At 47.5% G+C, this 14,510-nt stretch overlaps 1 protein-coding gene across 4 annotated transcripts in view; it reads right to left on the bottom strand.

Annotated features, from left to right (window-relative positions):
• ASAP1 (ArfGAP with SH3 domain, ankyrin repeat and PH domain 1) overlaps window positions 1–14,510 on the bottom strand; it is a 346,099-nt gene that overhangs the window by 26,272 nt on the left and 305,317 nt on the right. For all 4 annotated transcript variants that reach the window (XM_069731924.1, XM_069731927.1, XM_069731925.1 and 1 more), the window contains 4 exons: window positions 11,168–11,216; window positions 10,036–10,199; window positions 1,602–1,735; window positions 916–1,007 (listed from right to left, as the gene is read on the bottom strand). In XM_069731924.1, the coding sequence (XP_069588025.1) occupies window positions 916–1,007; window positions 1,602–1,735; window positions 10,036–10,199; window positions 11,168–11,216 (439 nt within the window). The remainder of the gene's footprint in view (window positions 1–915; window positions 1,008–1,601; window positions 1,736–10,035; window positions 10,200–11,167; window positions 11,217–14,510) is intronic.

The following is a 14,510-nucleotide window of genomic DNA, read 5'->3' on the forward strand; positions in this document are numbered from 1 at the left end:
GTACACCAGGGGCGAGGGGCTGGATGTTGTACACCGGGGGCGAGGGGCTGGATGTTGTACACTGGGGGCTAGATGATGTACACCGGGGGCAAGGGGCTAGATGATGTACACCGGGGGCAAGGGGCTAGATGTTGTACACCGGGGGCAAGGGGCTAGATGTTGTACACCGGGGGCAAGGGGCTGGATGATGTACACCGGGGGCAAGGGGCTGGATGATGTACACCGGGGGCGAGGGGCTGGATGATGTACACCGGGGGCGAGGGGCTGGATGATGTACACCGGGGCAAGGGGCTGGATGATGTACACCGGGGGCGAGGGGCTGGATGATGTACACCGGGGGCAAGAGGCTGGATGATGTACACCGGGGGCAAGGGGCTAGATGTTGTACACCGGGGGCAAGGGCTAGATGATGTACACCGGGGGCAAGGGGCTAGATGTTGTACACCGGGGGCAAGGGGCTAGATGTTGTACACCGGGGGCAAGGGGCTAGATGTTGTACACCGGGGGCAAGGGGCTAGATGTTGTACACCGGGGGCAAGGGGCTGGATGATGTACACCGGGGGCAAGGGGCTGGATGATGTACACCGGGGGCGACGGGCTGGATGATGTACACCGGGGGCGAGGGGCTGGATGATGTACACCGGGGGCGACGGGCTGGATGATGTACCCCGGGGGCGACGGGCTGGATGATGTACACCGGGGGCGAGGGGCTGGATGTTGCACACCGGGGGCAAGGGGCTGGATGTTGTACACCGGGAGCAAGGGGCTGGATGTTGTACATTTGGGGCAATGGGACCAAATGAGATCCTGAGTTCAATGATGAAGCCGAGTGTCCGATACTTCTCTTTATTGTGGGTGTATATGCCCCTTATTCCAATATTACAGCGTGCAGTGTCATCTTATCACGTTACTTACATGTCGCTGGAAGAAGTAGGTTTTGGTGACGGAGAAGGTAGATTCCCTTCCATAATTTCATTGAAGCTATTGTTTCCTACATTCTTGGCCAGCTGTAAACAAGCACAATCCGAGCAGTGAGGGGCAGACATAAGCCGTGGCGTCACATGCACAACGTGGCAAAGACATCAATGCATTCAATGTGTTAACAGGGTCCTCAACTTTGTACCTGACATGCACCTAAAGGAAAGCAGCTGTGCAGGACTTCTATATGGATGAACTGTGCTTTGGAGAGGTCATCATTATCAGCTCGGTGGGAGTCCCAAGATCCCCCCAGCTAGTGCTGCGGCCACGGGAAATAAACAGTGAGTGGAGTGGAAACAGCCCAGCTCCATACACTGTATAGGGGACGAGCGGTACTGTCCCGAAGCTGTGCGGACCGCCTCTGTACACTGGGCACTTCCAACTACTGCACTGGTCTGATATCTCAGCCTTGGACAATCCCTTTAATTGTTAGCACATTGGGAAGCTGCTAAGAACTCGGACTCCTCAGATATACGGAACGCCCTTTACTACTGATCCTCCCATCATTCATAGGCTACAAAGCAGCAGATGTGGACGGCCACCCACCCACCAGGGCCCTACACCCCAATCCCACACACCTGATGGCTTCTAGCATATGTCGCCCCACCATCAATAATACTCACCAAGAGTTCGGAAGTGCCTAACTTGTCTAGCTCCAGAGACTGGATCCTAGAGATGTGAACCCCCATTTCCCTATGTATGCCAGAGCACTCTATACAGGTCAATATCCCCAGGTTGGTAGACAGCCAGGTCGGATCTGTGGGAAGAAATGGACACAGAGATTCACAATGGGATAAGGATGAGGAGGAGGAGGAGGAGTGCAGTGAGATGGTGCTCAGTGAGATGGCGCTTTGATTAGAGACTTTAACATAAAAACTGTAGAAAAAGCATCATCCCGCTGACCACATCGCCTACGATTCTCCATCCGCTCTTTTTGAGCATGGAGATGATCCTTATACCAGCACTATAGGTGCAGGAACTTCCTTTCCTTTGCTTCCGAACATTGTCCAATGATGTCTGCCTGGAACTGAAAGACCACCTATCTGCTTTGTGTGCAGCCTGATCAGCAGGAAAGTGCAGGTAGAAAGACAAGTCCTCTCCCACTTCTTGTAGAAAAACAAAGAATTGACATAACTTCAGAGACAAAAATATACCTCCATTTCTTGTAGAAACCAGCCTCCACTTCCACTTAGAGAAAGATAAAGCCCCACCCTTTTTCTTATAAAGCGCAAACGACCTGCATCTCCTTCTTGTAAAGAGGAAAAGATCAGAACACTTCCTGTAGGGAGGCAAAGCCCCAGCCAACTTCCTGTAGAAAAACGAAAAACAGCCCACAATCCCTGTAGAGAGACAAGGATATGCCTCCGCTTCTTACAGACCGGCCCCCCAATGTCTTGTAGATAGAAAGCCCCCCCCCCCCCCGTGCTTCCTTTTGAGAGACAAAGGCCAGCCCCCACTTCCTACAGAGATAAAGCCTCGCCCCCACTTCCTACAGAGATAAAGCCTCGCCCCCACTTCCTACAGAGATAAAGCCTCGCCCCCACTTCCTACAGAGATAAAGCCTCGCCGACACTTCCTATAGAGATAAAGCCTCGCCCCCACTTCCTACAGAGATAAAGCCTCGACCCCACTTCCTACAGAGATAAAGCCTCGCCCCCACTTCCTACAGAGATAAAGCCTCGCCCCCACTTCCTACAGAGATAAAGCCTCGCCGACACTTCCTATAGAGATAAAGCCTCGCCCCCACTTCCTACAGAGATAAAGCCTCGACCCCACTTCCTATAGAGATAAAGCCTCGCCCCCACTTCCTACAGAGATAAAGCCTCGACCCCACTTCCTATAGAGATAAAGCCTCGACCCCACTTCCTATAGAGATAAAGCCTCGCCCCCACTTCCTATAGAGATAAAGCCTCGCCCCCACTTCCTATAGAGATAAAGCCTCGCCCCCACTTCCTATAGAGATAAAGCCTCGCCCCCACTTCCTATAGAGATAAAGCCTCGCCCCCACTTCCTATAGAGATAAAGCCTCACCCTCACTTCCTATAGAGATAAAGCCTCGCCCCCACTTCCTATAGAGATAAAGCCTCGCCCTCACTTCCTATAGAGATAAAGCCTCGCCCCCACTTCCTATAGAGATAAAGCCTCGCCCACACTTCCTATAGAGATAAAGCCTCATCCCCACTTCCTAAAGAGATAAAGCCTCGCCCCCACTTCCTATAGAGATAAAGCCTCACCCTCACTTCCTATAGAGATTAAGCCTCACCCCCACTTCCTATAGAGATAAAGCCTCGCCCCACTTCCTATAGAGATAAAGCCTCGCCCCACTTCCTATAGAGATAAAGCCTCGCCCCACTTCCTAGAGATAAAGCCTCGCCCCACTTCCTATAGAGATAAAGCCTCACCCCCACTTCCTATAGAGATAAAGCCTCACCCTCACTTCCTATAGAGATAAAGCCTCACCCTCACTTCCTATAGAGATAAAGCCTCGCCCCCACTTCCTATAGAGATAAAGCCTCACCCCCACATCCTATAGAGATAAAGCCTCACCCCCACTTCCTATAGAGATAAAGCCTCGCCCCCACTTCCTATAGAGATAAAACCTCGCCCCCACTTCCTATAGAGATAAAGCCCCGCCCCCACTTCCTATAGACATAAAGCCTCACCCCCACTTCCTATAGAGATAAAGCCTCGCCCCCACTTCCTATAGAGATAAAGCCTCGCCCCCACTTCCTATAGAGATAAAGCCTCGCCCCCACTTCCTATAGAGAGATAAAGCCTCGCCCCCACTTCCTATAGAGATAAAGCCTCGCCCCCACTTCCTATAGAGATAAAGCCTCGCCCCCACTTCCTATAGAGATAAAGCCTCGCCCCCACTTCCTATAGAGATAAAGCCTCACCCTCACTTCCTATAGAGATAAAGCCTCGCCCCCACTTCCTATAGAGATAAAGCCTCGCCCTCACTTCCTATAGAGATAAAGCCTCGCCCCCACTTCCTATAGAGATAAAGCCTCGCCCACACTTCCTATAGAGATAAAGCCTCGTCCCCACTTCCTAAAGAGATAAAGCCTCGCCCCCACTTCCTATAGAGATAAAGCCTCACCCTCACTTCCTATAGAGAGATTAAGCCTCACCCCCACTTCCTATAGAGATAAAGCCTCGCCCCACTTCCTATAGAGATAAAGCCTCGCCCCACTTCCTATAGAGATAAAGCCTCGCCCCACTTCCTATAGAGATAAAGCCTCGCCCCACTTCCTATAGAGATAAAGCCTCACCCCCACTTCCTATAGAGATAAAGCCTCACCCTCACTTCCTATAGAGATAAAGCCTCACCCTCACTTCCTATAGAGATAAAGCCTCGCCCCCACTTCCTATAGAGATAAAGCCTCACCCCCACATCCTATAGAGATAAAGCCTCACCCCCACTTCCTATAGAGATAAAGCCTCGCCCCCACTTCCTATAGAGATAAAGCCTTGCCCCCACTTCCTATAGAGATAAAACCTCGCCCCCACTTCCTATAGAGATAAAGCCCCGCCCCCACTTCCTATAGACATAAAGCCTCGCCCCCACTTCCTATAGAGATAAAGCCTCGCCCCCACTTCCTATAGAGATAAAGCCTCGCCCCCACTTCCTATAGAGATAAAGCCTCACCCCCACTTCCTATAGAGAGATAAAGCCTCGCCCCCACTTCCTATAGAGATAAAGCCTCGCCCCCACTTCCTATAGAGATAAAGCCTTGCCCCACTTCCTAGTGAGATAGAGCCTCGCCCCCACTTCCTATAGAGATAAAGCCTCGCCCCCACTTCCTATAGAGATAAAGCCTCGCTCCCACTTCCTAGAAAGAAAAAGCCTCACCCCCACTTCCTTTAGAGATAAAGCCTCGCCCCCACTTCCTATAGAGATAAAGCCTCATCCCCACTTCCTAGTGAGATAGAGCCTCGCCCCCACTTCCTATAGAGATAAAGCCTCGCCCCCACTTCCTATAGAGATAAAGCCTCGCTCCCACTTCCTAGAAAGAAAAAGCCTCGCCCCCACTTCCTATAGAGAGATTAAGCCTCACCCCCACTTTCTATAGAGATAAAGCCTCGCCCCCACTATCTATAGAGATAAAGCCTCACCCCCACTTCCTATAGAGATAAAACCTCGCCCCCACTTCCTATAGAGAGATTAAGCCTCACCCCCACTTTCTATAGAGATAAAGCCTCACCCCCACTTCCTATAAACATAAAGCCTCGCCCCCACTTCCTATAGAGAGATTAAGCCTCACCCCCACTTTCTATAGAGATAAAGCCTCGCCCCCACTTTCTATAGAGATAAAGCCTGGTCCCCTGTTGTGAATTCTGTTGTCGAGCTCCCTCCTGTGGTCGTGAATGGTACTTCGGTGAGTTCTGTCCGTGGGCTCCCTCTGGTGGCTGTGAGTGGATCTGCTGCTTCTGAGGTTCCTTACACAGGTGACGTGGTTTATCCTTTGGTTGGCTGCTCTATTTAACTCCACTTAGATCGTTACTCCATGCCAGCTGTCAATGTTTCTGCATTGGTTCAGTTCGCTCTTGGATCTTTCTGGTGACCTGTCTACTCCAGCAGAAGCTAAGTTCCTGATAGTTATTATTTGTTCATTGTTTTCTTGTCCAGCTGGTTATCATGATTTTGTCTTGCTAGCAGGAAGCTCTGGGATGCAGAGTGGCACCTCCGCACCGTGAGTCGGTGCGGAGGTCTTTTTTGCACACTCTGCGTGGTTTTTTGTAGTTTTTTGTGCTGACCGCAAAGCTACCTTTCCTATCCTCTGTCTATTTAGTAAGTCTGGCCTCCCTTTGCTGAAACCTGTTTCATTTCTGCGTTTGTGACTTTCATCTTTACTCACAGTCAATATATGTGGGGGGCTGCCTTTTCCTTTGGGGAATTTCTCTGAGGCAAGGTAGGCTTTATTTTCTATCTCTAGGGCTAGCTAGCTCTTAGGCTGTGACGAGGCGCCTAAGGAGCGTCAGGAGCGCTCCACGGCTATTTCTAGTGTGTGTGATAGGATTAGGGATTGCGGTCAGCAGAGCTCCCACATCCCAGAGCTTGTCCTGTGTGAGTTTTAACTATCAGGTCATTCCGGGTGCTCCTAACCACCAGGTCATAACAGTCCCCACTTCCTATAGAGATAAAGCCTCGCCCCCAGTTCCTATAGAGATAAAGCCTCACCCCCACTTCCTATAGAGAAAAAGCCTCGCCCCCACTTCCTATAGAGATAAAGCCTCACCCCCACTTCCTATAGAGATAAAGCCTCGCCTCCACTTTCTATAGAGATAAATCCTCACCCCCACTTCCTATAGAGATAAAGCCTCGCCCCCACTTCCTATAGAGATAAAGCCTCACCCCCACTTCCTATAGAGATAAAGCCTCACCCCCACTTCCTATAGAGATAAAGCCTCACCCCCACTTCCTATAGAGATAAAGCCTCACCCCCACTTCCTATAGAGATAAAGCCTCACCCCCACTTCCTATAGAGATAAAGCCTTGCCCCCATTTCCTATAGAGATAAAGCCTCGCCCCCACTTCCTAGAGATAAAGCCTCGTCCCCACTTCCTAAAGAGATAAAGCCTCGTCCCCACTTCCTATAGAGATAAAGCCTCACCCCCACTTCCTATAGAGATAAAGCCTCACCCCCACTTCCTATAGAGATAAAGCCTCACCCCCACTTCCTATAGAGATAAAGCCTCGCCCCCACTTCCTAAAGAGATAAAGCCTCGTCCCCACTTCCTAAAGAGATAAAGCCTCGTCCCCACTTCCTATATAGAGATAAAGCCTCATCCCCACTTCCTATAGAGATAAAGCCTCACCCCCACTTCCTATAGAGATAAAGCCTCACCCCCACTTCCTATAGAGATAAAGCCTCACCCGCACTTCCTATAGAGATAAAGCCTCACCCGCACTTCCTATAGAGATAAAGCCTCACCCGCACTTCCTATAGAGATAAAGCCTTGCCCCCACTTCCTATAGAGATAAAGCCTTGCCCACACTTCCTATAGAGATAAAGCCTCGCCCCCACTTCCTATAGAGATAAAGCCTCACCCGCACTTCCTATAGAGATAAAGCCTCGCCCGCACTTCCTATAGAGATAAAGCCTTGCCCCCACTTCCTATAGAGATAAAGCCTTGCCCACACTTCCTATAGAGATAAAGCCTCGCCCCCACTTCCTATAGAGATAAAGCCTCACCCGCACTTCCTATAGAGATAAAGCCTCGCCCGCACTTCCTATAGAGATAAAGCCTCACCCGCACTTCCTATAGAGATAAAGCCTCACCCCCACTTCCTATAGAGATAAAGCCTCACCCTCACTTCCTATAGAGATAAAGCCTCGCCCCCACTTCCTATAGAGATAAAGACTCGTTCCCACTTACTATAGAGATAAAGCCTCGCCCCACTTCCTATAGAGAAAGCCTCACCCGCACTACCTGTACAGAGACATAAGCTGTCTTGGCCTCTGTTTCTGACACCTGACAACAGGTAAGGGCAGCAGATTACACAGAAGGGAGACACCTAGTGGCCGGCACTATGGAGTGTGATTCTTTTGGAGAATTATACAATATAATTTATATACAAGGCGATTTTGATGGTCTATTCATTATCACACGAGATCCCGTTGTGTGAGGGATTATCGGAATATCTTTGTTGGATACTGAACGGGAATGTCAAGACCCATATTTACTGCATCTCATGGTGGCAGCTACATGGAAAGATTTTCTTTTCTTCACTGGGGGTTTAGTTGTTTGGAGCTTATAAACAACAAAGGGCTATTTTTTATTTGACTTCAATGCATGTGAAAAATTAATTTTGCACTTGGGTTCCATTAAACATTTTTCACTATTTGTGTTTTGCAGACACTTGTTTTCCTTCACATTCACCTCTGATGTGGTCTGGGGCTAAAAATGAGAGGAGACGAGCTCAGAAAAGACGGAGAAGAGAGTTACAAACACTCCGTCAGACCATCCTAGTGAGCTCACTGATGGATTCTTCGATAACTCATTCTGCAGCCAGCAATAGGCAGTGTGGCACAGAGGCTGCAGAAGGAGAACGGTGCAACATTTTAAATTAAACCCAATTGAAAAAATTATTTTTAGCTCAAAATACGTGGACTGAAGAAAAAAAAGTCCATTCTAGCCTGCAGCTCCCACGTAAACTTATGCGGACCTTACACACTGCAGAAAGAAAAAGCAGGGCTGCAGTGTGAAGCATGGCAGGTGGAGAAAATTATCTAAGCATTTCTGGTCATATTATTTAGCCTTAAAAACTCATACCCAAAGAGATACATAACATAATAATCTTTATTTTTATATAGCGCTAACATATTCCGCAGCGCTTTACAGTTTTGCACACATTATCATCACTGTCCCCGATTGGGCTCACAATCTAGAATTCCTATCAGTATGTCTTTGGAATGTGGGAGGAAACCGGAGTGCCCGGAGGAAACCCACGCAAACACAGAGAGAACATACAAACTCTTTGCAGATGTTGTCCTGGGTGGGATTAGAACCCAGGACCCCAGCGCTGCAAGGCTGTAGTGCTAACCACTGCGCCACCGTGCTGCCCATACAACATAACACCTTTTCTTTAATTTCTTTTAATTTATGTTTTTTTTTTAAAAGTGTATTTAGCGATTTTTTTTTTTTGCGCTTCACACGACCCTCAACAGAATCAGAAGTCGGGGTGCCAGACAAGATCGCATAGCCATAAAAAGACGATGCTGATTAGAAAAATGTAAATTAACCTTTTCATCCAGCAGGTGGCACCAGACACACAGCAAATCAATAGAGTAGGGAGGCTTAGTCTATAGATCTGCACTTAAAGGGGTATTGAAAACATATAGGGATGGCATGGTGTTAGCATCCTGATAGATGGGACTCCCACCAGTTCTAGAAACCATGAGCACACAGGGCTGGATAACCCCTTAATAGATCAATCCTGCACATTGATGCTCCAAAAAGACATCTGTCCCTTATGGCTCATGATGGGTGGGGGTCTCCAAACCAATCACAATGCCATGGCTTATCTTAGTCAGGGGTCCTCCGAGGCTATATATGAAAAGTGGTAGGTCAGAACGGGTATGAAAATGCCCCCCATTCACTGACAGTGGTGGGAAATTGTAACACAACTGACATTGGAAATTTGCAGAATTGGCAGCTTTCGATGAGCCCCGTAATGGCGCTATCGGCCGCGCTTTCCATGGATGTGATGTCTATAGGAGTAAATGTGCCGGTTGTTACGGGGGGGATAATTATACTCATTATGGTTATTACAGTACTAAGCTATAGAAAATAATACCGCCCCGGTGAAGAATGAGCGCTGCGCTCTCGGATTTATGGAACGCTCTAATTATCGTCCTGCTCGGCCGCGACTCGTGGAATGATCTATGTTATGGAGAGAAAATGTGCAAATTATATAGGAGTTTAGGTCTCGGTAGGCGAGCCGCGCACATCTCAGACTGTCGAGAGCTCGGAACAAAGGCGGCCATGATATCGCTAATTATATGGTAACTGGGCCACATAAAGCGAGAACCACAGTATGGAGGATCAGACGATTTCCATCTACCCGACATTTACCTCCCATAGAGCAGATACACCTCCCGCTCTGGAGGACCCGACCCGCATTACACAGACCAGTGATATGAATGGACGCTGTAATACCTCATTTCTCCTGTGGGGTCGCTGTGGGGAAACTAAACACTTAGTTGATGACGATCTCCCGAAATCTCAGCCTACCATTACAATACCCTTCATATTTGCTCTTGGTGTTTGTCCACCTATTAACCCTTTTGGCACTGTGTTATACACCTAACACCGAGAAAATTGAAACTTAAAGGGGTTGGCCACTTGAGAATGTCATGAAAGTATGTGTACTGGAAGGGAAAGACCCCAACGATCTTCATTTTATACCACCGTTCAATGGTGTCATCGTAAAAATAGCACCAGTGGCTCGTTCTCAACTGATTTACCAATAAGACCACCTGCGTCCTCTCTGAAAGAGTAAGGTCCCGTATCGGCAATTATAGGGAGTATTACAGGTGAACAGGTACGCACCGGCTGATCCGCAGTCGCAGCACGCCTCGTTTCCCGCCGTCTTCTGTACGTCCTCGATGATGGCCTTGCTCAGGTCCTCCAGGCTGCTCTCTCCAGTGCTCTGACCGTCATGGAAGGCCATGTTCAACGCCTCCTCTTTGCTGTTTGTTAGAACTGATATCCAACTGATGAAAAGAAGAAAAATAAAGGTCGGGACAAGGGGTTTTGTTAACAGAAAAAAATTTGAGCACTGCAGACAATCAGCAAACAGATGATCGGCTGCAGCGCTTACATGGCACAGCAATGTCATGTGACTGTCAGACCTGGAGCAGATATTTGCGCGACCTCACGGTGGGACGAGGGTATACGGGCTTTATATTTTCTAATGAGAACTAAGGAGGGGTTGTCCAAGGCTTCGAAGTTGGTTCCTAGAAGTCATGTCAGATCTGTGGGGGTCCGACATCCCGCTGACTGCAGCCCCCGCTCCAGTGGATATGGTCGCGGCAGCACAGCACCATACATTGTGTAGTGGCCGCTCTTGGGTACTGCAGTTCAGCTCCCATTGACTTCACTAGGAATGGACTGAAGTATCCAAGGATGACTGTGCAGCGTACGGACCTGTGCCGCCCAGAATATATACACTGTCGTGGGAGCTGCAATCAGCGGGATGTCGGACCCCCACAGATCTGATATTTATGACCTTTCCTAGAGCCCAATTACTAAGTCCTGGACAAGTCCTTTAATCCTTTTACAATGAACGTTTCTGCAATTTCTAGATTATTTTTTCACTACAAAAGAGCGCGAGGAGAACTAGCAAATAAAGGGGCCACCTGGGGTAAAGACTGAGGGGCAGGCGATGACGCTACAAGAGCTCCGAAGAGAATCCCCGCTCTAGACATCACTCAGGGGGTCCCTTTAAGTGCAAGGAGTCTTCATCAACCCCCATAAGCGTCCTCAGCGCAGTGATGGAGGTGGGAGCATTATTTATCACCCCCACGATGCAGCCGGGGCTCCTGCACTGACCCCAGACGTAGATCTGTAGAGGACAGACAGAAATGCAGAACCTCGGGGGCGACGGGGACAGATCCAGGTCCGGCTCTGCGCTCAGCACTGCACTAAACATCGAAAAACATCCAATAGGAAACAAACTTACGCGATATAATCCTGCTCATCTTCTGCCTGAAAGTGGTAGGTTCTGTTATCTGAGAGGTAAAGGAAGGAGGATTACTGACATCACCACCACCATCATCATCATCATCATCATCATCATCATCATCTAGAGTATAATCAGCATGTACTGTACTACCATTACACAGGAGGGGCACAGGACGTAGTGATGGTGTACACAGTGGCCAGCAGAATAGTGAGTGCAGCTCTGGGGTATAATACAGGATGTAACTCAGGATCAGTAATGTAATGTATGTACACAGTGACTGCACCAGCAGAATAGTGAGTACAGCTCTGGGGTATAATACAGGATGTAACTCAGGATCAGTAATGTAATGTATGTACACAGTGACTGCACCAGCAGAATAGTGAGTGCAGCTCTGGGGTATAATACAGGATGTAACTCAGGATCAGTAATGTAATGTATGTACACAGTGACTGCACCAGCAGAATAGTGAGTGCAGCTCTGGGGCATAATACAGGAAGTAACTCAGGATCAGTAATGTAATGTATGTACACAGTGACTGCACCAGCAGAATAGTGAGTGCAGCTCTGGAGTATAATACAGGATGTAACTCAGGATCAGTAATGTAATGTATGTACATAGTGACTGCACCAGCAGAATAGTGAGTGCAGCTTTGGAGTATAATACAGGATGTAACTCAGGATCAGTAATGTAATGTATGTACACAGTGACTGCACCAGCAGAATAGTGAGTGCAGCTCTGGGGTATAATACAGGATGTAACTCAGGATCAGTAATGTAATGTATGTACACAGTGACTGCACCAGCAGAATAGTGAGTGCAGCTCTGGGGTATAATACAGGATGTAACTCAGGATCAGTAATGTTATGTATGTACACAGTGACTGCACCAGCAGAATAGTGAGTGCAGCTCTGGGGTATAATACAGGATGTAACTCAGGATCAGTAATGTAATGTATGTACACAGTGACTGCACCAGCAGAATAGTGAGTGCAACTCTGGGGTATAATACAGGATGTAACTCAGGATCAGTAATGTAATGTATGTACACAGTGACTGCACCAGCAGAATAGTGAGTGCAGCTCTGGGGCATAATACAGGAAGTAACTCAGGATCAGTAATGTAATGTATGTACACAGTGACTGCACCAGCAGAATAGTGAGTGCAGCTCTGGAGTATAATACAGGATGTAACTCAGGATCAGTAATGTAATGTATGTACATAGTGACTGCACCAGCAGAATAGTGAGTGCAGCTTTGGAGTATAATACAGGATGTAACTCAGGATCAGTAATGTAATGTATGTACACAGTGACTGCACCAGCAGAATAGTGAGTGCAGCTCTGGGGTATAATACAGGATGTAACTCAGGATCAGTAATGTAATGTATGTACACAGTGACTGCACCAGCAGAATAGTGAGTGCAGCTCTGGGGTATAATACAGGATGTAACTCAGGATCAGTAATGTTATGTATGTACACAGTGACTGCACCAGCAGAATAGTGAGTGCAGCTCTGGGGTATAATACAGGATGTAACTCAGGATCAGTAATGTAATGTATGTACACAGTGACTGCACCAGCAGAATAGTGAGTGCAACTCTGGGGTATAATACAGGATGTAACTCAGGATCAGTAATGTAATGTATGTACACAGTGACTGCACCAGCAGAATAGTGAGTGCAGCTCTGGGGTATAATACAGGATGTAACTCAGGATCAGTAATGTAATGGATGTACACAGTGACTGCACCAGCAGAATAGTGAGTGCAGCTCTGGAGTATAATACAGGATGTAACTCAGGATCAGTAATGTAATGTATGTACTCAGTGACTGCACCAGCAGAATAGTGAGTGCAGCTCTGGAGTATAATACAGGGTGTAACTCAGGATCAATAATGTAATGTATGTACATAGTGTCTGCACCAGCAGAATAGTGAGTGCAGCTCTGGAGTATAATACAGGATGTAACTCAGGATCAGTAATGTAATGTATGTACACAGTGACTGCACCAGCAGAATAGTGAGTGCAGCTCTGGAGTATAATACAGGATGTAACTCAGGATCAGTGATGTAATGTATGTACACAGTGTCTGCACCAGCAGAATAGTGAGTGCAGCTCTGGAGTATAATACAGGGTGTAACTCAGGATCAATAATGTAATGTATGTACACAGTGACTGCACCAGCAGAATAGTGAGTGCAGCTCTGGAGTATAATACAGGATGTAACTCAGGATCAGTAATGTAATGTAATGTATGTACACAGTGACTGCACCAGCAGAATAGTGAGTGCAGCTCTGGAGTATAATACAGGATGTAACTCAGGATCAGTAATGTAATGTATGTACACAGCGACTGCACCAGCAGAATAGTGAGTGCAGCTCTGGGGTATAATACAGGATGTAACTCAGGATCAGCAATGTAATGTATGTACATAGTGACTGCACCAGCAGAATAGTGAGTGCAGCTCTGGGGTATAATACAGGATGTAACTCAGGATCAGTAATGTAATGTATGTGCACAGTGACTGCACCAGCAGAATAGTGAGTGCAGCTCTGGGGTATAATACAGGATGTAACTCAGGATCAGTAATGTAATGTATGTGCACAGTAAGGGTGGTTTCACATTTGCGTTTTTTTTTTTTTGCGTTTTTGCGGTAAAAAAAACACACATGCGTTTTTTCCCCCTATATTTAACATTAAAAACGCATGCGTTTTCTTGTATGCGTTTTGACGCGTTTTTGCAACGCATTCGTTTTTTTTCTGCATGCGTTGTGTTGCAGAAATGCAACATGTAGTATTTTTAGCTGCGTTTTTTTTGCCGCAAAAAAACCCTGCATTGCTGTCTATGTAAACGCATGCGTTTTTAATCACATGCGTTTGCATGCGTTAAAAACGCATGCGTTTAAAAAAAAAACAAAAATAACACACTGATAAACCACCCCACACCATAAAATTGATAAAGGGATCCTACCCCTAACCCTAATCCCTTTAAGGGTAGGGTTAGGGGTAGGGTTAGGATCCCTTTAGGGTTAGGGTCAGGATCCCTTTAGGGTTAGGGTTAGGATCCCTTTAGGGTTACGGTCAGGATCCCTTTAGGGTTAGGGTTAGGATCCCTACCCCTAACCCTACCCCTAACCCTACCCCTAACCCTAGCTCTTTCTGTTTATAGTGGGTTTTTTACTTTATTTTGATGATTGGCAGCTGTCACACATTTATCTGCATGCGTTTAAAAAAACACAAATGCATGAAAAAATGTATGTAAATGCGTTAAAACGCCGCGTTTTTTTCACCACATGCAAAAACGCATGCGTCAAAAAAACGCGGCGTTTGCACGCGTTTACTTGCGT

Source organism: Ranitomeya imitator, chromosome 6 (genome assembly GCF_032444005.1).
Source record: "Ranitomeya imitator isolate aRanImi1 chromosome 6, aRanImi1.pri, whole genome shotgun sequence".
Lineage (NCBI taxonomy): Eukaryota > Metazoa > Chordata > Amphibia > Anura > Dendrobatidae > Ranitomeya > Ranitomeya imitator.